We start from the raw sequence: 23,079 nt of genomic DNA on the forward strand, positions 1-23,079 counted from the left end.
TTAATTGCTTAAAATGTGGTGTGACAGGTGTGTGTCCTTTGATGTGTCTATAGGGAAATGATCCCATACATACTTGATGTTTTGGGTCGTGATGGTCTTGTAGGCTCAGCTTCCTGTGGGAGGAGCAGTCATGACCCCATCAGCAACAGTTCACTATGTTGAAGATACAGTTCATCATAAAGTATTAAAAAAAAAAAGTGCTGCATAAACAAAAATGTGGTTTAAAGACATACACAATATGAAAGGAAGTTTTTAAAGAAGATTTTGAAGAAGCCAAATGGGTTTCATTCTCACACTTTAAGTTGTAAAACCCTGTTAGGTTTTCACTAAAGGTGCCATGAAATGTTGACGACTGATCGCAAACTTGACAGAAAGAGCAGCACAGCAGATCTGAGACAAAAATTACTCAGCAAAAATGAATCTCAAGTGGTTGCTCCAGCTAAAAAAACCTTCTCTCTGCTGCACATTGTGTTACAACAACACACACCCACGGCAGCAACACGCCAGCGAGCTGCAGCGCGGACCGTCATGATGTGAACCTGAAAGGAAGCATCTATTGCAGAGAGGTTTTCCCCACATCACAGGTACGACTTACAACGGAGCACAAATGTGTGTCATAGTAAATTTACTAATCTAAAAAGCACAGCAAGAGCATCTTGCCACGACGACTTGGGCTATTTTGGGTCCTTCAGTCGCGTGAGAAGCTGCCTCTCCTACAGCAGGGAAACATTGTTAGGAAATATTTTATCTGCAAGGATCACAACGTTCACAAAAAACAGGTGCGAATTTATTTATTTTTTGTCTTGGAAGGAGTTCCGTCAGCTGGTCTTGCTTCCATGTTTATCGGAACAATGCATTTGCTACACGTACTTAAATTATTCAACGTAACCGCTCGCCTTCACACAAGGAGTGATGAAGTGGAGTGAAGACTGTGGCAAGCTCTCATTATTGGACTCAAGCAATGAAGGAATAAATCTTCTGCCCCTCCTGGTCTCAGGAATCCTGGTCCGATAGAGGGAGAGAATGACCACTAATTGTAACTCACTATTCTGAGCACTCGATCATATTCAAAATATGAATGTAAAACCTTCTGCTCATCTTACATCAACCATGGAACACATTTCCAACGCACACCTGTGTCTCCATTTCTATGTCCATGCCCTGTTCTTCTGTGCACAGAGCTCAGCTTCTTTATGCGAATGCACCATGCTTACTACTTATACGCTGCAAGTGCATCACATCGCCACACACAGGCCTGGCATGTGTGCTACACTGTTTCAGTGGCTTGTGCTTTTTCAATTGTTGAAAAGAAAAAAATGTTATTTTAAAAATATTTTTTTAAAAACAATAACAATAATAGCTTAGCTTCATATAGCACTTAACAGAAACCATGATCCACTCATTCCACTGTCAAAGCTGTGGGGGTCCACTCAACTGCCTGAGCCACTGTCGCCCCGAAAATGAAAAGATTTCATAGCTGTTCACAAATCGACGACCAAAGTCAGATGCTACATTTGAACACATGCTTTTCAAAACACAATTTCAGTAGTTAAAATATAAAGCTACAGAACAACATTTAACACGATTGACTTTTTCTTATGCACACGTCATATGCTGACTAGTCGACAAGTTAGGATGGTCGGTGACTAGTTGACCACCAAATACTTTTGGGTTGCAGCCCTGTTTAGCACACAACATTGATTCTAGCTTGAAAGAGCAGTTACCTCAAAGAAAATAGCTCTTCCACTCAATCAAATCGATCACATTGTATTACAAAACTGACCCAATATTCATATTTTTTTTACCTTTTCTTACCACTGTAATCTATATATATATATATATATATATATATATATATATATATCGTGATATATATATATATATATATCACGAGTGTCATTGGATGACAGGACGTTGCATGGTCCAAATTTGTGATGCTGTGACTCGGAAAATTACATGGCATCTACTGCAAGCAACTTGTAACCTGAAGTCTGTGCACCCTAAAAATAAAGATTTGAATTAAAGTTTATTTCAGGCTGTTACATAAGTGCTCCCAGCCGAGTTCGTGATTCTGATAAAAACATCAGCCTGCAACGAGTTTGGCCTTGGCTCACACCTCGGTTAGCTCCACGAGCAAATCCGTCACGTAACTATACAGTCGTCTTTGTTTAAAGTGTGTGGAGAAGGAGAGGCTGAGACAGCGCAGGCTGTAGAGCACGCACTGATCATGTGATCCTCATGGTGAGAAGACAACACCGTGCTGTTAGGAGGTGAAGTCATCTTAACTTCACCTTTGTGTAGTAAAATAGAGTCACATTTTCTGTCACACACTGAACAGCTTTGGGAAAAAAAAAAAAAAAAAAAGCCAGCCTCTGCATCAACGACAATTGTAAACACCATGCAAAGAAATCGTCCTCCGCTGTCAACAGCATGTGACCTTCAGGTTTCTTCATCTGCAATGCAGCAATTAGTCTTATTGAGGTACAACCACGCTTTCAACCAGCTGTCAGTCTCCGCCACATGCTTGGGTTTACATGGAATGATGAAACTCCTGACGCCTGTCACACATGAATGCAGGTAATAAAGGTTTTTGTAAACATCAACCCATCTACTCACTGTATAAGCAAAGATGTCTAACAGAAAATGAGCCGGCAAGCAAGGAAACTGCACACTTTTTTGGACGATTAAACATCTGTATGATATCATTATTGAAATGCTTAGCACTGATTTTACTGTATGGTGACGCTAAACAACTCACCACTATCTTCATCTGCCTTAAGTGCCTTTCGCAATTGCCGCTCCACGATTTTGGCGAACGATTTGGCCTCCATTCTTCATGGCGACAGCTGCCTGCTCGCTGTTGTCAGTCTCTTGCTACCAACATCTATGATTCTAGCAGCTCCTGCTGCGCTGGCTCTCACACATTACAGTCAACAATCCCACCTTTCAACCCCTTCACATGAGCACATAAGCGCACCGATACCTCTCGTGTCACCCACTTGTAAAAATGCCACCATTATCATCTCCAACGTTCAGATAACTGCATCCCACAGAGCGCAATGACACCGACCCCTTGCTCCAGGAAACCAACGGTGACAAGAGCTGCCATGTCGCAGTTAAATGGTGTTGGCTAAATTGTCAATGGTGAGTGACCCCAACCCCTCATTTTTACTTGCAGTTCTTTGGGGAGTCATGATGCATTCATGGGAACCTGACTGCTGCTGTTGTGCTTTGTCCTAAAAGATGAGTGTGTTTTATCTCTTCTAAATACCCCCACTACAAGGGGTCAAGGTATAAAGTTAGTCTTTTCAAAACCAGCAGCAGCCACCAAGGTCTAGCAAGCTCACCTGATGCAGGAAATTTCATAGTTCTCCGGTGTAGTTAAACACATTATGTAATAAAGAAAATTATTTGTAGTAGCAGTAGTAACAGTTATAGTTTCGTAATAGAAAAAAGAAATCATCATAGTCAGGGGTGTCGCTAGAAATGACCAGCAAAGCTATTTCTTATCGTGATATTTTTGTATTTTAGCTGTTGCTGTTATGTCATATTGACTCAATAAGTTGTCGCTTGACTTTTCACCGAATCAAATCCATCGCAACGATGATTCACATTTTGCCACCAAACTGCCACAGCCACTTGTCGAGCCTGAAGCTGCCTCTTCATTTCTTGTATGTTTTTTTTGCTGTTGCTGGCGAAACTAGTAGTTGTGGGAGATTAATCATGTGACTGTCCTGCCCACTGATAGGTGAATCTTCTACTCTTTGATGCTCCATATTTGGTACTGATGAGGCTTCATGAAACAGTGCCATTATTTTCAAAGCTCAGTAGATGGCATTCTCATCTTCCATCTATTGGGCTCTGAAAATGAGGACACTGCTTCATGAAGCCTCATCATTACAACTCATGACTGTAAGGAACTGTGTCTTTTTTGGAGAACACTGCAGAACTATATCATTGTGAAAAGCTCATTATATATATTGTCTACCTCCCGGTGTCTAACAGATCCTCACTCCCATGGAATGATATACTGATGTTGGGAAAATGGACTTTTGAGTCCCATACAGATACCAAAGGCACGTTCAGAGTTGCATGTTGACTCATAAGGGTTTTTGTACTAAGTGTAGTTGCGTGCCAAACGGAGTGAGCGCGAGGAGCGTATGAGGCAATTGTCAAGTTATTATATGTAGATCAAAAGGAGTGCCACCCCATGGCTTACCTGACCCCAACCTCTGTCTTTCTTTTGTGTGCTTCCCACAACGTCAGGATTTGCCACGGTACATGTGCTTCAATTGAAAACCTAATGCATCAACATGCAGCGCTGAAGGCTGCCTACGGCGTCAGTACAGGACGCAAAAGTCCACTTTCCCAACATCAATATATCCTGGCATGGGAGTAAGAATAGGTTGCAGTGACATCCTTACATTTCACTTGTGGGATCAGAACTTTTGTGGTCATTGTCGCTCTTCCCTTTTTAACAGAGCTTTTCCAGCGATATGTTTGTCAACTTTATATAATTCCAACTCGATTAAAACCAACATTTAAAATGTAGTTCTGATGTGCGGCTTACTCCATGGTTGTTTGCGATTTGGTTATTAAAGAGGAAGGTTCCTTCAACATATTTTGTATCATCTTTTTAAGTCTACAGTCCAATGTCATTCAGTTGTTATATATTGTTGCTTATATAACGTCAGATCGCAGGGGCAGCAACCTCACCAAGTTCCCCAGAAACCACTCTTGCTCGTGTGGGGGAACACATAGGTGCCTCAGGGTAGGAATAAAATGTAATCTCTCCATCATGTGCTGGGTTCCCCCCTGGAGCCTCACCCCAGAAGGACGTGTCAGGAAGACCTCACCTGTGTCGCCTGGATGATCCCCAGCCTATAACCAACAGAGGCTGGAGGAGGATTATTTGTGTGACGGTAAAAACAAAACTGCATCATGTGTAGACTCTGAGTATCACTGCACTAAAGAGAAAAAGAGTAGTTTGATGCCTCCCCAAAAGCTCTTTTTTATTCAGGCAGTACGAGATATATAAAGTGCATGGTGTTGACAACAGACTGCACATGACAGCCATCAAGCATCATCATGAACATCTGATCAGTCTCACTCACGTCTGAGCCATTTTTCAATCAACAGAAGAGGGAAAGTTTGCGTGGAGCCATGTCTGTCTGACTCGGAGCCACTGCCTGCGTTGTTCTATTTCACACAGAAAGAAACATTGTCCACAGAGATGGATCTATAGAGAGAAGAAGAGACAGCGATGGAGAGGAAGAGAGACGGCGAGAGAGAGAGCAGGGGGAAGACAGCGGCAGCAGCACAATCCTGCCTGCTGCACTGCAGCAAAAATCTACACAGCATTCCATAGTAACCACACAACTAGCAGCCCCTCACCGGAGCCTGTGTGAAGAAGACGGGAGGCTAAACGCTTAACCTGAGACGAACATGACGGCGGGACACTTGATTTACGGAGACAAAACTATTTAGAAATCGTCCCTTTAAAATGATGAAAACAATTGTTACATTGCTTACAGACAATGTTGCAACATTCTGATACTCAGAAGAAAGAAGAAGAAACATTCATTAAACATAGCATCCACAATGTTCCACATCCACAGTTAACTGGTTCCAGGTCCCATTCATCACCTGTACGGCTGATTTCTGTTTCCAGCAACTCCGTGATCTCCAGCCCTTTGCCTCCACTCACTTTTACTCCTTAAATCCCCAGCGACTCACTGAATTCCCATCAGCCATAGACTTTTGTTTCTCTAGAATGTAAAGAAAATCCGCACATTTATTGTCTTAACGTGAGCTCAACCTCGGTCGCCAAGTTAGGCTACAGCCTCAGAGTTGGGTGTCAAAGGTGTCACATGAGCACTGAGTGTCTCCCTTGTTGCCATATTTAAGTATCGAAACCACAACTGTTCTTGGAAAACACAATTGAAGGTGGACTCTTGGTGTCAAAGTCAGTCATAAAAGAGGAAAAATGTTAATATACTTTGCAAAATTCCAGTTATTGGATGGTCTACCACAGGAAATAACAATGGGGAACAGCATTCTATTATCTGATATCGGTCTCTATACCAATACTTTCTAAGTCACTTTAAGATCTTTCATTAAATCCTTGTCCATCTGCATCAATTTTAGAGAGGTTAAAACAAATGAAAATGAATGCATGATGGAGGTGGGCATTCTTTATGTCCCAAAATCCCGAAAAAAAAAAAAAAAACAATGAGTGAAGTCAGTCGCTCAAAGTCACCGAACTCAAGTCGATGAAGTCAAATGAAGGCTGCAGACTGGAGAGAGAGCTACTTCTCATGATTAAAAACTAGTGCTTCTATTGTCACCAATTCAGTAAATGTCAAACTTTCCCCTCTGCTTCCTAGTTTCTCCGTCGGTTCATGATTGGCGGCAGAAACCCGGCATTAAACCTTCAATGCCGCCGACATCTTCTCCAGATGCTGGGCTGTAACCAACAAGCAGAACAAGACAAAACTGGAGTGTCGATTCGAAGGAACACGCAGCCAGAGGAAAAGCAAACGCTGGTCTTTCTCTCCCCTGGCTTGGCTGCAGATTCATATTATGTACAACACTGTAATAAATGAGCTGGAGGCCAGCAGCGAGTCACAAAATCATATCAGCAATCAATCATAATCAAATCATTAAAATCCACTCTGGGCACTGGGAAGACGTTGACCTCGCTGTGGATGCTCTCAGTCCTGGTTTCTACGGATCCGTCTTCCCACTGTGAAGCCCTTTCCGCACACACACAAGCCGCAGTGTGTTGAAAACATGTAGCCTTTCACATCATATGAACTAGAAAAGCACCATGTAATAGAACCATCTACCACAGGATGATCCGGGCCGGAGATAAAGTGGGCCAGCACCACACAAACTCAAAAATACCTTTGAGCTTTAAAGGAAGAGCAAAGAGCAAAAAACTTCTGCTTCACTTCACTGAATTTGTCCCTCAAAATGCAAAACCCACTCTCAACTTACACTAAGATGATATAGTTAAATAAACATACACCAAACCTTGGAGATTAATATCCATCTATCTATCTATAGATCAAACCTTCTCTGACTGATAGACTTGCTCTTGGATGATCTCGTCCTCATGACGTAAACACTAAGGCTCATCACAGTATTGCTGATGACAGCAGTTTCCTGCATCACCAGATTCAGTAGAACCACAGCATGACCGGGACTGGAACCACTCCAGGACGACCTCAAACATCAATCACTGTTACTGCGTCATTGTGAGTCAAAAATCTCTGTGCTTTGTACCAGGGATATTTTGGACTGTAATTCAAGTGAACAGATACGCACTTACAAAGCAAAGGAAGAGCCAAAAGAGAGCCGTGACTGATGGTCTCAGAATGAGCCTCGAAATGAATCTTCAAAAATACACAGGAGCTGAATAAAGATTCGGTTAAACTCAAGTTGTGTTTATTCCCTTTGAGTCCTCTTATTTTGGCCAGACCTTCCTGACACAGGGCTGATATGTGTGGGTTTGTAAGTGCTCCGTAGGCAGGAAGTCTTTGAAAGCCACCGCACAAAACTGCTTCAAGACCCAAATAAAAACCTGTTTTTTTATGATGATCACTCTTTATTTCTTTCCTTCGAGACAATATTTCTTGGATAGCAGAGCTGAACCTGACGTTCCTGGACCAACTTTGAGTGGAAATGAATCATGTTGAGTGTCAAAATGTTATTCCACACTACTTCATTATTATGGAAAAATCTGATCCAGATATCTGAATCACATCTTCATTCGAGCGACAACCTCATTCTTGAGCTCAGTTTGCCAATGCTTATCTAAACCAGGGTCAAGTTTAGCCTCTTCACAGCTCCATCCAAACTCTCCTCTAATGATTTACATCCGTCCACTGTGAGTGGATGGAAGCGGAGTGGCTCCAGAAGATCCTGCTCAAATGTGTGCCACACCTTTGCTGCGAACATACACTGGCAGAAGTGGGACACAGCTTCCATTAAGGCCAGAGGATGAGCCAAATTAAAAAGATGATTTATGGAGCATCCATACGGCACAGAGCAGAAAATTGAGAGAAGAGAAGCAGATGTTATGCTGTTCAGTTTGTCCTTGAAAATACTCTGTTTTAATGTCCTGCTACTGTTTAATTACTCTGAACTTTTCAAGAGAACAACGCGTCTCATCCGTCTCATGGTTTCTCGGGTGAAGCTCTGTAAACAGTTATCACTTTACGGACAACTTCAGGGTGAGGTTCTCCCCAAGAGGAGCTGGTAAAGTATTTGCCTAAAGTATTTGTTTCAGTATAATAATACTGTTTCATTATTTAGCAGAATGAGCTAAGGCCAACTTAAATTTCCCATGAGGGGTGGACACGTCAGGTCAGCATCCTCCACCTTCATCATCCCCTCTCTTGGTACATCCATCTCCAACATTCCAGCTCCAACACTGTCTCTCCTCCCCACCTTACAAACAATCTGGTCAAACCAACTTTGGCACAAACCTTCCCAACATGGGTTACTCCACAGATGCAGTCCTGTCTGAAGCCCTCCCAAGTCACTCCAAGTCTGACTCTTCTAACTCTTTTCCTGAGTCTCCATACATAGCAGTTGTGACCTCTACTGTCCTTGGTCGTCTCAACCCGTTCCGCCCTGTCTGCACTCCCTTCTTCACCGCCCAACATCTCTATCCATTAGGTGGAGAAGAGTGTACACCCTTAAAGTCTACCTTAAAAGAGTCCTCCTTTACTGATGCTGAAGATGTGCTCACATTGCGAGTCACACTTCAATACATGTTGACAAACGCTGTGGGAAACTCTCCCTATGCTGGGAGCAGTGTAGGGCTAAAGGAGGGAGGGGTTTAGCGCCTCCTGCTTCCCTCTCATTCGTACCTCATCCTCTAATTCTCCAAGGATACAACATCCTCGTGATAGAGGAAGGGACCAAAGCAGTACTTTCAGGCCAAATGCCTTGATGACAACCTATTTTATATCCATTTTTTTCCATGGTACCTTCACTGCACACAATTTTTTTTTATGTTGATTCGAGCCTTCCAAGCCTCTGCTTCGCCACCACCCTATTCCTTAGCCGATCAAATCTCATAAGTCTGAAAACAATCCATGATAACAGCCTGCTTCCTGGTATCAAGTGGCTTCTCCTTGACCAGACATCTTGTCACAGACGAATTATGAAATCACCCCTCTGATCTGGCCATGTATTTAGAACCAAAAAACTATAAATTCAGCAGTGAAACAAACCGACAGAAAACACCGACAGTTGTCTGGTGTTCTTCATCACGACGGAATACATTACCAAGCCTCATTACTCGAGCGAAAATGGACGGCGTGAAGCGACGAGGGTGAAAAACGTGACACACGACTTCAGAGAGGATGGATATCTACAGTTTCTCCCATAAGATTAGAAAGATACTGATGATGCATTTGAATTTAAATGGAAAGAGAAGCGACACAGAGGCAGAAACTGACTTGAAAATCAGCTGTGGACTTTCCTGGTGTCAATCTGGAGTCGACAAGAGTCGCCCCTCTACACGACACAGAAGAATAGAAAATGAAAATAAAGTACACACACATGAAACTCAAGTGAATTGCATAAAAATAATATATGTTTAGCGTGTACGGTCGCCGGGGTCAAAGATGGTGATCAAGTCCAACTCCATCGACAAGTGTACAGTTTGTTTTGCTCTCAACAGCAGCTTTTCCACGACAAATATTCCAGTGCATCGAGAGAATTAATGATACAAGATTTCAAAACAACTTTAATAGCATTTACGCGGCTGAGATTCGACGCAGACTGAGGTGATTTTCAAAGGATGGTTCTGTTTTCCCCTCCAACAGAACCAGCCTGATAACAAATATACCGAATTATTCTCCGGCTGCATCGCTCACACTAACCACATCATACGTCTCTTCCAACAGCCTAATGGTCCTGGCATCAACCTTTCAGCACGAGCTCCACTCTATCTGTGACTCAAATCCCAACGCGACCAACTAATCGCCTCTGCTGACTCACCTTTTACCTGCGAGATCGGCTGAAGGAAATGACTTCGGATTCGGAGTCGCCGCATCATAATTAGCGACGCAATTCTGCTTCATCAGCATTCCAAATGTAATTATTGTTTAGCAAATGAGGTCATTAGGTCACAGTGAAAGCTATTAGAACCTGACACTGCCAAACAAGAACATGTAAATATATCAACACATAACTTGATACGAGTATTTGGGGTTAGCAGATCCTCTAATACCGAACTGCAGTGATGTGCTGGTGAGGCTTCATGAAGCAGTGCCATTATTTTCAGAGGTTTCATTTAAAACAAATGATTTTATGGCAGAGAGTGCCATCTAGTGGGCTCTGAAAATGAGGACACTGTTTCATGAAGCCTCATCTGCCCATCACTACCAAACCACAACCGGTTTGCCATTACAGTAATTGCTTTTCTATTGAACTGTCAATGATAAAAACAGCAAACAGAAAACTAATGTAGAAACTGTCACAAGCGGCTGGAAACATTCCCAGCTACCAGAGTGGGAAGGAAGGACACCCTGGAATGGTTGCCAGCCCATCACAGGACACATAAAAATAGACTCACAGCACATGCACAACGTAACTTCCGGACTATAGAGTGCACCGGAATATTAGCCTCACCCACTAAATGTAAGAAGGAAAACAGATCTTGTTCATACATAAGCTGCAGGTTCTGTGGTGCTGTCTGCGCTGTGGACAGTGGACAGGTCAGTGGTGCACTGGCTTAAACCGCTTTTCAAAACTGGTTTTGAGAATGGGGTCCAGCATCGAGAGTGCGGAAATAGCGAAAACAAGCTGCGTAATACTTGTTTTATCCACACTGTTCTCACAATAGACAAGGTGCAGCTTCCAACGGCTAAAATCCGACTTGCTTGTGTTCACGTGGGACTTTTGAGCCGTACGCACGTCATCTCAAGACAGCGTCTGACGTCTTTTATTCAAATTAAAGCCCTCAAAATGTGCTGTTTTTGGCCCACGGTCCGGTGGCGGTCTGCCCATCCTCCGACGTCACTGACGGTCTCAGCTGCTGCTTCTCAATTCCAGACCTCCAGGAGATCCACTCTGTTAATGCAGCTGTGGACACATGGGTGAAAACAGTGCATTATGAGCACTTTAACAGTAAATATATAGCCTCTGATTTAATCTGATTTCAGCCTGTTAAAATCCATATATTAGCTGCACTGTTGTATAAGCTGCAGGGCTCAGACTGCGAAAAAAAAGTTGCAGCTTATAGTCCGGATATTACGGTGCATACTTTTTTGCAGGTCGTCATCACTTAATATTTTTCAAATATAAGTTTCTTTAACTCATTTCAACAATATTCTATGGCGCTAAAGAGAAATAATTGAAAGATATTGGAGAAAAATACTGAATATTAAAGTGACTTTATATTGTGTGTCACCAGATATTCACCAGTTTATAATAATAATATCTTCCAATATTTATTATTTATGTTGAAAATCCTTCAAAATGATGCATACAATAATGTATAATTGATTAACATTTTAAGTATATAATTTCTCGGTGTAACAAAATTTTTCTATGCTCCAATATTTGTATTCAATTGTGAATTTAAACAATCTTATATTTGGCATGACCGTAGCTTGACGGGCCCTAAACTAAAGCCTACAACACACTAATGTTGCGCTACCCATTCAAGGTTTCCCTCTTATTGTTCCCCAGCAGAGCAGATCATGAATGAGAAATGATCAATAATTGACATCTGGCAAAGGAAAAGGAAGGACGTCATGTTCAAGAAAGTTAGTACGAAGATTGATGGCGATTTGAGATCAACCTTTTCAACCTTTCGTTGGAGAAAGAGATCAATATTCAATTTTGAAAGTCCTGAAGGCAACACGTGTGATGTCAAACACAGGAGGGAAAGTAATGACATGTTGAATATCCAAATAGCATTAGTGTGTTATCTACCACCAGAGTAGTGACAGAGTAACAATCCTATCATCAGATGAACACGGCGACATGCATTCATAAACTGACATGGGATCAGATTCATCGACATGGCCCTGAAGTCTGAATAAGATTACGCTGAAGACACATCTAAAGAAGCCGTGTGAAGGTGACAGGAACTCGAAACCTGTCACACACGACCCGAACTGAGGACATGAGAAAGACATAATCCCAGATTTGTTTCCGACGGAGGTTCGCTATTCTGTGAGAGCAAACCAACGACAGCAGTCATGTTGTGTCGACACAAGAGGCCTGATTTAAGTCTACTTCAGAGACACTGCTCATGCGGCGACCAGATGGTGGTAGGGTCACCTCGCCTTCTACATGTTAGCGGTCAAAGAAGTTCAGAACACCAAGAACTTTCCGCTGAAACTTTCAGGATCCAGGCAGCTTTTGTCAGGTTGTAGCCATGAGACAGTGAGTTAAAAATTGAGTTTTCTCCATTGACTTCCATTGTAAGTGCACTAACAAATGAAAATCACTGCCAGCCTTGTTCAACTTGGAAGGCAAGTTTGATTTATTATAACAGAACAGATAAAACTAATGACTGAAAGCAGGCTTGGAATTAAAACAGGATACAGCAGCCTCCAGGTAAAGGGACCAGAGCCGACATCATGATGCCTATCAAGCTCCAACTGAGCCCGTGGAACCAGCCATTACATCATTAAATATGCTGTTTATATTCTATCCAGCTTTTGTTTGTCCTTTCCTGGCTTTTCTTCTCCTCTATCACAGCCCGTATCTCCTTCTCCTGAAGGCACACTTGCAGAATCTCATCATGGGCGCAGGTGAACATAAGCCAGACTCAAATTAAATCCACAGTGGAGTCGCTGGTGGAGCCACTGTAAAGCCCCCCAAAAAAGATGTTTCTTGTTGACCTGTCAGCGAGAGGAAGTCTCACAGTTGTTAGAATTCTCCCTCGCGGTCAGGTCATGAGCATAAACAGCCAGCTGTCACGTTGTGGTTCTGATCCAAGGCTGCAGTGCTGAGCTGTTCTAACTGGGAAGATTTGTTTCACAAGTCCATATACAAACACTGTTAAATAAGAAGATACATGCGATGAGTTAATCTGGTCATAATCTCGAATGAGCATGCGGCAACAAAAACAAAACAACAAAAATGATTCAACCTCAGCCTTTCTGTGTGGATGTGTATGCTCCCTCTGGGCACTCTGTTTTCCTCCCACAGTCCAAATACATGCTGGGTTTGACTGAGTACTCTAAATTGTCCATAGTGTCATGATTCGCTTTTATTTTGCATCACCTCCGTTTTCACCTCCTTCACCTTCCCTGATTCGTTGGAGCTTCGCCTTCGACCATCGGCCTTTTCTTAAGCACCTTGGTTCCAGCAATGGGTGCCAGATCGAATCTACCCATTATCAGGTCATTTCCTTCTCCCCATCCGCTCACTCTCGTGTTTTCGGATCCCTTGGTTTTTTTCCCTGGTGCCTGAGTTAGTGTTCCTAACCTTTGTTTGTTTCCGATCTCCACGTGTTTCCTATTTCCTCTGATTTTGTTGTTTATCCCTCGTGAGTTCGTTCTGCCGACCGCATTTGTGGTTATGTTGTTTTCCTGACCATCATGTTTTTGTATTTTCAGATTCCTCGCTCGCGATCTCCCTGTTCGGTGGGATTTCATTTCGTTTGTGTATCTCTCCCGGTTCAGTGACCTCTTCAGTTTTTGGACTTTGTTTGTTCCTCTGGTCTCCTGTCAGCATTTGGGTCCCGCTTCGCTCGAATCATGACACACAGGTGTGAGGTCTGTGTACCTGTGATAGGTTGGTTGGTACCAAAGTACCAGAGACCCTCTTCAGGGAATGAAGCAGGAGAAGATGACCATATATTGGGGCGGAGTTGATGTCTGTCGACGGTGACCAGCACCAAGTATAGGGCTGCATTAGTCCAAGCTGTCTTCCTCCATGTGGTTCTGTCTTGTGCAAAGGTCAGAACAAGCAGCATGAATAGCTACACAATGTCAAACTATGTTCTGAAAACCTTCAGAAATAATATATACTTCATGTTCCAGCCACTGTAGGAACCATTACGATACTGCACTGAAGTCAGCAGAAGGTCACCATAATCCGTAATGACTTCATTACAAGTGCAAAGGTCCAAATGTACAGTAAAATCACAAACTGCCGTGCATCAGCCTCTGCAAGCATCCAGCACCAGTGAAGGGAAATTTGTCAAGTTCAATATTTCCAAGAGATCAGAGCCAAGTATGACATTATAATTATGACACAAAGGCCAGAGCTTTCACAGTTATTTTTGGGTTCTACAATAATTCTTTCAGCACAGAATGGTTCTAGACATATATATTGCATATGTAGAATGTGAGAAAATATTAAACATGAATAAAGTCAGAGTGGGTTTGATGCTGAATCATGTGGCTCAAACGGAGGTTCAGAACCCAAACTGCATGTTGTTGATCCACCAGAGTGAAACCTTAGTCACTCAAACAGTTTAAAGGTCTATTTAGATACGAAAATCTGTCCATTTTAAATAACGTTGCCGTCAATGATGACATATGTCCATGTGTTATTTTTGCAATGGCACTGCTGTTCACCAATATATCCACCAGAGGGGGTGGCGACAAACTCCAACACCACGATGGTGGCTGTGGAAGAAGTATTGATCACGTACCTCTTCCACGAAAGACGTAACGCAGGCAGCGTTGTAGGTGGCAGTGGTTGGTGAGGCCGCTAAATATATTGCAACTGAAATTATTACGTCCTCTTCCTTTCTCATTAGAGCTATGTATCGGGTAGTAACAGCAACACTGGCCCTCACGGTTTCCGGCGGTACTGCTCCGTTTGTGGAAACACGTAGAAATTCGGACAAAATGAACACAGAGCACAGACAGAAGGCTCTGTCCGCATGCAGATCTGTACGTAATGTTGGCCATAAATGAGTCAGAACTCATAGTCCAAGGTTCTGCAAAGGAAAAGAGGGGAATCTCCTGACGCTAGGTTGTAAATGAGATCCTTCCTATGATCAGGGGAGTCAAACTAAATCACGATGGTCCAGGCACAGTCCAACCGGCGGCCCAGCAAACTTTTTAGGGCCAAATTTAGTACATAGAAATATATTTAATCTGGGTACTGAGAATGGAAAAAACCCAAGCTAAAAACCAGGTCCACCTTGGCCACCGACACCACCACATAGACACCATCATTCCTTTCCAGCTCTTTCCCCTTTTATCTTCCCCACCCCCCCCCACAGTTAAGGAGCTTGTCCTCCAGACAGAGGAAAAGTAAAGCCCTCCACGTCAAGAAAAAGGTGCTCCTACTCAGATCCAGGACCCGCTGAAATGATTATTATTGGGTGTTCCCCCAGAAAACGGAAGGAGGAATCCACAGCATGGCTCACGACCAGTAAAAACTACCACATTTGGTGCTGTGTCGGCCCCCTCAAAATAAGCCCAGGACCTCAAGGACCCCGTGGCTCTGTTTGATGCATAGCCAGCCAAACAGCAGCCTGTGCTCAGCCACCTTTTTATCACAAACATTACTGCAGATTACACAGTGTGTTGAGATGATGTACACAATACAGAAACATTACACACATTCAAGAGCCACTTCAACCTGCTGCAAGGTCTCACTGTAGCATGACTTCAACAGTGGCTCAAAAACACTTTTAAGATTTAGGTTCTAACCATCCCTTCATTGGTCTCAGACCTTTACCACCACAGCCAGTCCGACTGGATTCTTGCCTCACGGCTTTACCAGCCAACTTCTCTCATTACATCACTCACATTAAACACCGTCAGTGAAGTCCCATCATGACAAGTAAGTGGTCACTTGTGCACCGATCGCTGCAGCTCAGGACAGCTGAGGGGTACAATTATATTTCACCATCTTTTCCACTTAGATACATCATTACTTCACAAAGACTTGAGAGCCGACAGTGAGTGCTTAACTGCTTAAGACCATGAACAGGTGTCGAAGAAGGAAGACAATAACGGTTTGGTATGTGAAGCAGGCAAATCTATCTCCATCGAGCTGAACGTTGTGCGCTAAAACTGGGGTTAAAATGTGGGTTTTTTGGAGGGGGGAGAGTAGGGGATGTGGTCAAGGCAGAGGGCAGTTATGGGCTAGGCAGTAACCACAACCTCTTGAGTCGTGCTGTTGACAAACCAAAACACCACCCACATCCAAGTGATCTCAAATGAAATTATGCTATAACATAATCCTCTGGTCTGGAGACGACAGGAATTGAACAGCACAATTGCAAATGTTCAATCACTCGACTTGGTCTGTAACGTGGAACAGAATGTAGCTGACTGAGAAACCAGGAAGTGAAGGGGGTGGTTTAAAAGTAAATAAATCTCACGCCCATTGTCCCTCTACATGGGCGAGTTTACAGCAGCATTTAAGTTCCTGTCATTAAGTTATCACTTGTTTATCTTCATGTCTATGTTTATCTTCATCTTAAAAATCCTTACGCCTGTACCCTTCTAAGAAAAGGCAGCATCTCCAGAAGGTTTCGGAGTTTCAGGTCATCTCAAGAAGAAGAACAATATATCATCGAAGTATCACTGTTGTCATCCAGGTTATGGTTTGAGATGACTCCCATAAAAAAACAATAACAATAATGTTATTATCTGCTTTTATTTTGATTTATTTTGGCCCCACACATCCCTTTCCTTGCCTGTTTCCAACATCCACTAATGGCACACAGCTGGGAGCGATCTCCAATCAACTGCGGCAGATACATGTGCCACCTGGTCCCGGGCTCCTGTGCCAGATTGTCTCTACTGGAATAAACCCCCGTGAGACCGTACGTATCTTGACCTCTTGACTTTTTGCCCTGGTGCCCACGTTTGGTGTTTCTTTGTACCACATGAATGTACTGACTATCATGTGAGATTTTCTTTTGGAGCTTCTGCTCCATTGGTTCCATTTTTCCCCGGTTTGGTAGATGCTTTGGACTTTGGAATGCTGAGGATTTTGGTCTCCTACTGGTTGTTTGGATTGAGATATTTGCAGTCCTAGCATTTTGGATTGTGAGTCTGTATGTTGGACTTTTGTATTAAACTGAACCATCGTCTGTTCTTTCAACTTGTGCATTTGTGCTCAGGCTTATTTAATAACCCTCGCAAAATAGACACATTCAAATCCACACACTGCGCTCTATTGAGGTCTATAATCTCACAGTGAGCAGATGAACCAACAAACCTCACCCGTGTGAAGCCACACCATAGCAAGTGGATCCCAGCGCAAGGAAAATCTCCAAAATTGAATGAAGAAGAGCCTCTTCTGTTGTTACCGATGAGAACTCTTGACCAACAGGTCCGACCCGAGCGGCTCCAGCTCTCCGAGGAGTCATGAACCGTCTCGGATCAAACATCCTGCAGGAGGTGTTTATCTTTGTGACAGATCAACAGCATTGTATGAAACAATCAGCGCTCAGGTTTGTGAAGCGAAACTGCTGATGAGCTGACAGGCTGAGACACAGTGGGGTCTGGGGCTAATAACAGGCTGATTGCAGTTCAGCAGAAAAGCCCTGCAAGAACATTACTTCCCAATTCAATCCCTGTCTAACAGCCGATGGATCAAGGCTGAAGCCATGTGCCTTCTAAAAGCCCCAACAGCCCACGTTTACCTTGTAGAGGCTCATTACGGAAGAACGGGCTGGAAGTGGCCGGGATTTGTGCTGAATCAGTGGAACAGAACTTCCTGGGAAACAAAGATGCGGCCAAGATGCGGACTGTGTCAGCAGGGCCAGGCACTTGACGCCGAGATGTTCACTAAATGAACCATCGCTGTCAATGTTCAGTCGGCCAGTGGTTTCCCCCGGATCCGGAGCGGAGCAGACCTGGGTTTTTAGCGCACAGGTTTCAATTTTAAGCAGCATAAAAGCGAGAACAAAAGCTAATCCGAGCAGGCTGTTTCAATATGACAGTCGGTCTTTGTCAACACTGAAACATCTGTGTTGTAGTCCAGGTTTGTTGGCGCATTTTCACACATGAATTGGATCTTAAAGAGGCTGTTTTCTGCTTGCCGTTTGCTGTCATGGTTTGACAATGTATGCTTTGGTGATGTCAGTCTAACCACGGGAGTCTAACATGCCAGTACGGACAGAAATGCTGGGGTTCGTTGTACAACTTTTAACATTTATAATGTGTGGTGAACAAATCTCTTGAATCAGTAATACTGTACATTGGACAAGACATTTGAAAGTAATCACAATGAAAGATCTGGCTGCTTCTATTTTGTTGTTGTTGTGGTTGTTGCTGAGGTTTTTTATCAAAATAAAAGCAAAATTCTGCAATCCATGTGTTTTATTATTATTATTACTATTACTTCCCACAAAATTAAGTGTACTTCAAAAAGAAAGTACTATAACAAACACATCTTGCATCCTTCAGTTATAAGCACAAATTATATATATATATATTTATATATATGTAATTTTCATGAAGTCATTTTGTTGATATGGTATCAACAGATACACTGTCGTCTCGATATAAACTTCACCATTGTGTATGTGCATTCAAGTATAAAAACAGAAGCGGAAACAAGAACATAATAGTCTCATTACTTTCTATAAACCACTATATGAAATCAAGACAGTATATAAACCAGGGGTGGGCAGTTTAATTTCCTTGGGGACCACATATACTGTGACTAATGTGGGGGGACGCCAAGCCGATAGACAGAAGAAATGAAAAGATTCTTAATTCTTCTTACATTTTGATTGATTTTATTTTATATCAAGAATCTCAGTATAAATTACAAATATTGTAAATCTTTTTAAGTGGTATGTGTCTTCATAATATTGGGTGTAAATATGATTTTAAAAGGTACCATGTGTTTTATTTATTTAATTGGAGGGACAAAAGTACTGTTAAAATGAGCATGACTCATCAACAAGAATGTCATTTTAAAACAAAAAGAAAGGGGGGAAAAAAAACGCCTCATGATATAAATTCTGAATTTAAATTGTAATTGCCGTTGAGTCCTTGAGGGCCACATAAATACTGGCAAAGGTTCGGCTGTGGCCCCTGGGCTGCGCACCACCAACCTCAGATAAAAGCCTTTAAGCTCACCACAAATTGTTTTTTTTTCACCTGACTTTGAGTCGCTTACTTTAACAACCGTGATGCCTTCAAGATCCCTGCGCAAACAGGGAACGAATTACATTTTGTCAAACATTTCTGAATCGCTTGCTGCGTTTAACATAGTGGATGATTTTCTTCCTCATTGACTGTTTGAAAAGAGAGACACACTTCCATTTTTCATCAGATGTTCAAGTAGATGGGACCACAGAGCTGAATTAGCATTGCTAAACGAAATTAGCATTCCTGACTCAAATTAGCGTTGCTAACCAAAATTAGCATTGGTAACCAAACTAAGGATTTAGGGAGGATCTGCAGCAAGTTGGCATTGCCACACAAACCTGACCTCAAATTAACCATAAAACAACAGACTTTTGCAAAGTATCTCCTAGCAACAACATTCACAGTCTAAAAAACAACCCATCAAATACTTGACATGCTGTGCTAAATTTGGCCCCCTGCCCGCGATTTTAACACAACAGAGAAAACTGCTATTTCTCCAGCATTTCCTGACACATATGCAAAGACTCCTGGGAAAAAAAATACTTCCTGGTTAAACTGGTTCATAAGTAATAACGTTCTTGTCACTCTTTACCTTCCCGCTGAAAGCACAGGTTGGTTGGTCGACCCACCTGGTCGTGGGCTGAGTCATCACTTTCGAACTGAGTCACAATAGTTGCATTGAAACGCTTAGCATTCCCAGTACGATTCCCAGTGAGGAAGCTAGCCGCGGCTACCGCGGATGACAATAAAAGTATTTGAATGTTGAGCAGCCACATATATCCGAGGCAGCTGGGGTCTCACTATTATCTCATAAATGCTCCTTCAATAATTCATTTATGTCCTCAAACTGAAGAGAAGCCACGGGACGGAGTGGCGGAGGATGCACTGTTATATAACCGGAGTCACTGAGAGAGCTTGATCTGATGTATAATAATGACAGAATTGATGATGTAATTCATAAAGTAAGAAGATATGAGTAGATTTGCGTGTTCATGCTGTTCAACATAAGCCACAGTCCACTGCTAATAGATGATCTATGTTGCCCTTTGAATGAGGTGCAAGAAAACAGCACTCATGTTCTGGTGGAAATTGAATTGAAATTCAGTTGCGGTACAAGCGCAGGGAGACCTTTATGAAGAAATTCAGCTGTGCTTGAGAGGAAATGAGGATGGAGGAGAATCACCTCGGTAAGGGACGCATGCAGGGCGGTTGTCAGAGTAACTTTGATATTTGAGAAGCAGGTCGGACGTGGAGGAAGAGAACAAACACAAAATAAAAAAGAGGAAAAAACAGGCTAAAGGTCCAGTTAAGAACAAAAACATCCACAAAACTAACAAAGAGTCATCCAAACAGTGGTGCATTGGAGCCATGGGGCATTTTTTAGGAAGCTTAAGCCAAGATGGCATGAGGAGGTCTGAACAAGGTTGTCAACTCATCTCCATTAGGATTGCAGACGCAAAAGAGAGACAGCTGAAAATAAAGCAGCCTGAAATTACCCATTTGGATCCATCTTTTTTATGAGGCGAACCTCTTGTGCTAAAGACTGAAACTGGGCAGCGCTTTTTTTTTTTTTTTTTTTTTTTATGAAAGGTTTTACTCTTAAAATTATCGAGAAAAAAAGAAAAAAGAAAAGTTAAACTACTGAGTCGATCTGATGATCCTATTTAAAAGTAGTCGTGAATTTTTGAGTTTTTATTTTGTCTGAACATAAACAAAGTTATCACTTTAGTTTGGGGAATATTTATTAACTGTTAATAAACTAATTACTTGCTTATTTACAGCCAATAATCAGAAATTATGTTGTTTAGAGTAAGGTTAAAAGGCAGTCAGGCAAAACTCGACACTAAGAAGTGCTTCATAATGATTCATTACTCGCTAATAAGTAGTTTGTTTTTGGAAATATATGTTCCCTAATCTCGAGATAATACAGGTAATTACTCAAATTATAAATGAGATCACTCCGACGTAACTTGCTCATACTTTATTGAGTATATACACACAACATTCCATTTCTTTTTTATTGACTCAATGATTTTCAGTGTATAAGAGTGCTCCAACTCGGAGACCATGGTTGTAAAGGTCACCTGACCTGCATTTCATGATGATGCTGAGTTTTCCCAGCCCCAATATTGAACTTTGCTTATCACTTTGCGACTGCCACATCAGTGTGGAGGTTGTTGGCACTCCATTTTTGGCCTCTAAATATTGCTAGATTTTAGCTCTCATCCTGGTTTGGGGTTCAGGAAAGTCACACATGACTGTCAAAAAAATAATGTCAAATATTGGTCAAGAAAAACACTAAAATCTAACCAAGATGAGAAGTTAGTTTTCTTTCTTTTGGCTTTTGATAAAATACTTTCTAAATGTCACTCCAGTCAGTCACAAAGTGACACTTCTAGCAAAGTATAACTCAATATAATGGAAGTTTTGATATCATAAATGTGTGCGATGCCGGCGTGCAGCAGTGTTACTATCGACAAAAATGAAAAAATAATCCTCAGAAACCCATCCATCTACCCGCACACTGACGCAGGTTTCAGTAGTGTTTGGCTCATAAAGTAGCTTCTGACATCACTCCTGCAGTGTCAGTGAGGAAAAATGGTCCCTCTACAGCGTGATGATGATGATGATGATGATATACTATACTGCAGTTGCAGTGTTGAGGAACTCCACCGCCGCTGAGCACATCACCTTCAAAGCCTCAGCATGAAGTAACAAGTAGTTCCCCAATACATTGAGCCTGTTGAAATCTCAAGTGTGGTGAGGCGAGCTTGAGCCACACACATGAGCCGCTGCTTCACATGAGTCTGCAGGAAGTAACCAGCATGATGGTTCACAGACAGACATGAAGGAGTGGAGTCTGTCTGCAGAAACACAGAGTAGCAGAGTGGGGTGGGAGGGGAGGGGGGGGGCGCTGCAGTGGGAGGCAGGACAGCTCTGCTTTAGGGAGAAATCACCTTGGATCTGCGTGGTATCACGTCTCGCACCAGAGCGGTATTTATTTCTGTAAAAGTTAGAAGATCACGGTGCAGACGCAGGGAGCTTTTTAAGGGGGGTGGCGTGTGCGCGCTGCGCGTATCCGAGCTGACCGATAGTATCTGCACAGAATAAGTTGATCCACACGCCGCATGAAGACAATTGCAGATCCGCCACAGCACACACACACTCTCCGCAACACACAAGTCCAAGAATTCCAATAAAAAAAAGGAAGACGGGCTCACCACTTGGATTCTTGTTTTTCTTAAGACTCTTGCCACAAAGACACTGCAGCATATGCGTTCCTTTGCTGAAAATGTTCCAAAGAAACCACATTGATTTGGGCGAAGAGCAATCCAGCGGCTTAAACACCCAGGTATAGATGGGATCCTTGCGGTTGCATAATAACACAGTTCCCCAGGCTTCGACTTGTATCATAGACAAGATCAGGTCCATCCAAGTCCTGTCATTCACAAAATAAAATGTTGAGGTGGCGATGCTGCGCGCTCTTCTTCCCTTGGCGTGTCTTCTTCTGCCTCCTCAACTAGTCGATGGTGGAACATATACTCTGTCAGTTGCATGTGTCGCACCGGGGAGGAGACAATAAAGAAACTAAAAGAATAAATCCGGGGATCGCGGCTTTAGTTCATGAGGAGAGGAGGGTGGATCTGCTCGGCATCACAGACCAGGGGAGGACGCATCCTATGCACACACTGCTGCAGTGATGCCCCCAACAAAACAACACATCGCAAGTCCAATTCCACGGCGATCCACGCAGCTGGAGGTCAGAAGCAGCAGCAGCAGCAGCAGCAGCCGCCGCAGTCAGTCAGTCAGTCAGTCCCACGCTGCAGCGAGTCTCGTCCAGCCACACTTTGCTGCGCGTGGCTTCCCGCTCCCGCTCTGGGTTTTAGCTCTCAGTCAGAACAGCAGCATCTCCAAAAGTGCGGTGATCCTGCTGGAAACATTGGCATCAATCTCCTCCAGCGTCGGACCTCTTGGTGGAAACAGACCGGGAGGAGGAGGAGGAGGAGGAAGAGGAGGGGTT

General features: G+C 42.9%; 1 protein-coding gene across 1 annotated transcript in view; it reads right to left on the reverse strand.

Moving 5' to 3' along the window:
- Nucleotides 1–23,028, reverse strand: part of fgf14 (fibroblast growth factor 14) — a 106,587-nt gene extending 83,559 nt beyond the window's left edge. Inside the window, exon 1 of the mRNA XM_053877101.1 lies at nucleotides 22,280–23,028. Within this exon, the coding sequence (XP_053733076.1) occupies nucleotides 22,280–22,490 (211 nt within the window). The 5' untranslated portion in view covers nucleotides 22,491–23,028. The remainder of the gene's footprint in view (nucleotides 1–22,279) is intronic.
- Between the last annotated feature and the right edge of the window lie 51 nt (nucleotides 23,029–23,079).

Source organism: Synchiropus splendidus, chromosome 10 (assembly GCF_027744825.2).
Source record: "Synchiropus splendidus isolate RoL2022-P1 chromosome 10, RoL_Sspl_1.0, whole genome shotgun sequence".
NCBI lineage: Eukaryota > Metazoa > Chordata > Actinopteri > Syngnathiformes > Callionymidae > Synchiropus > Synchiropus splendidus.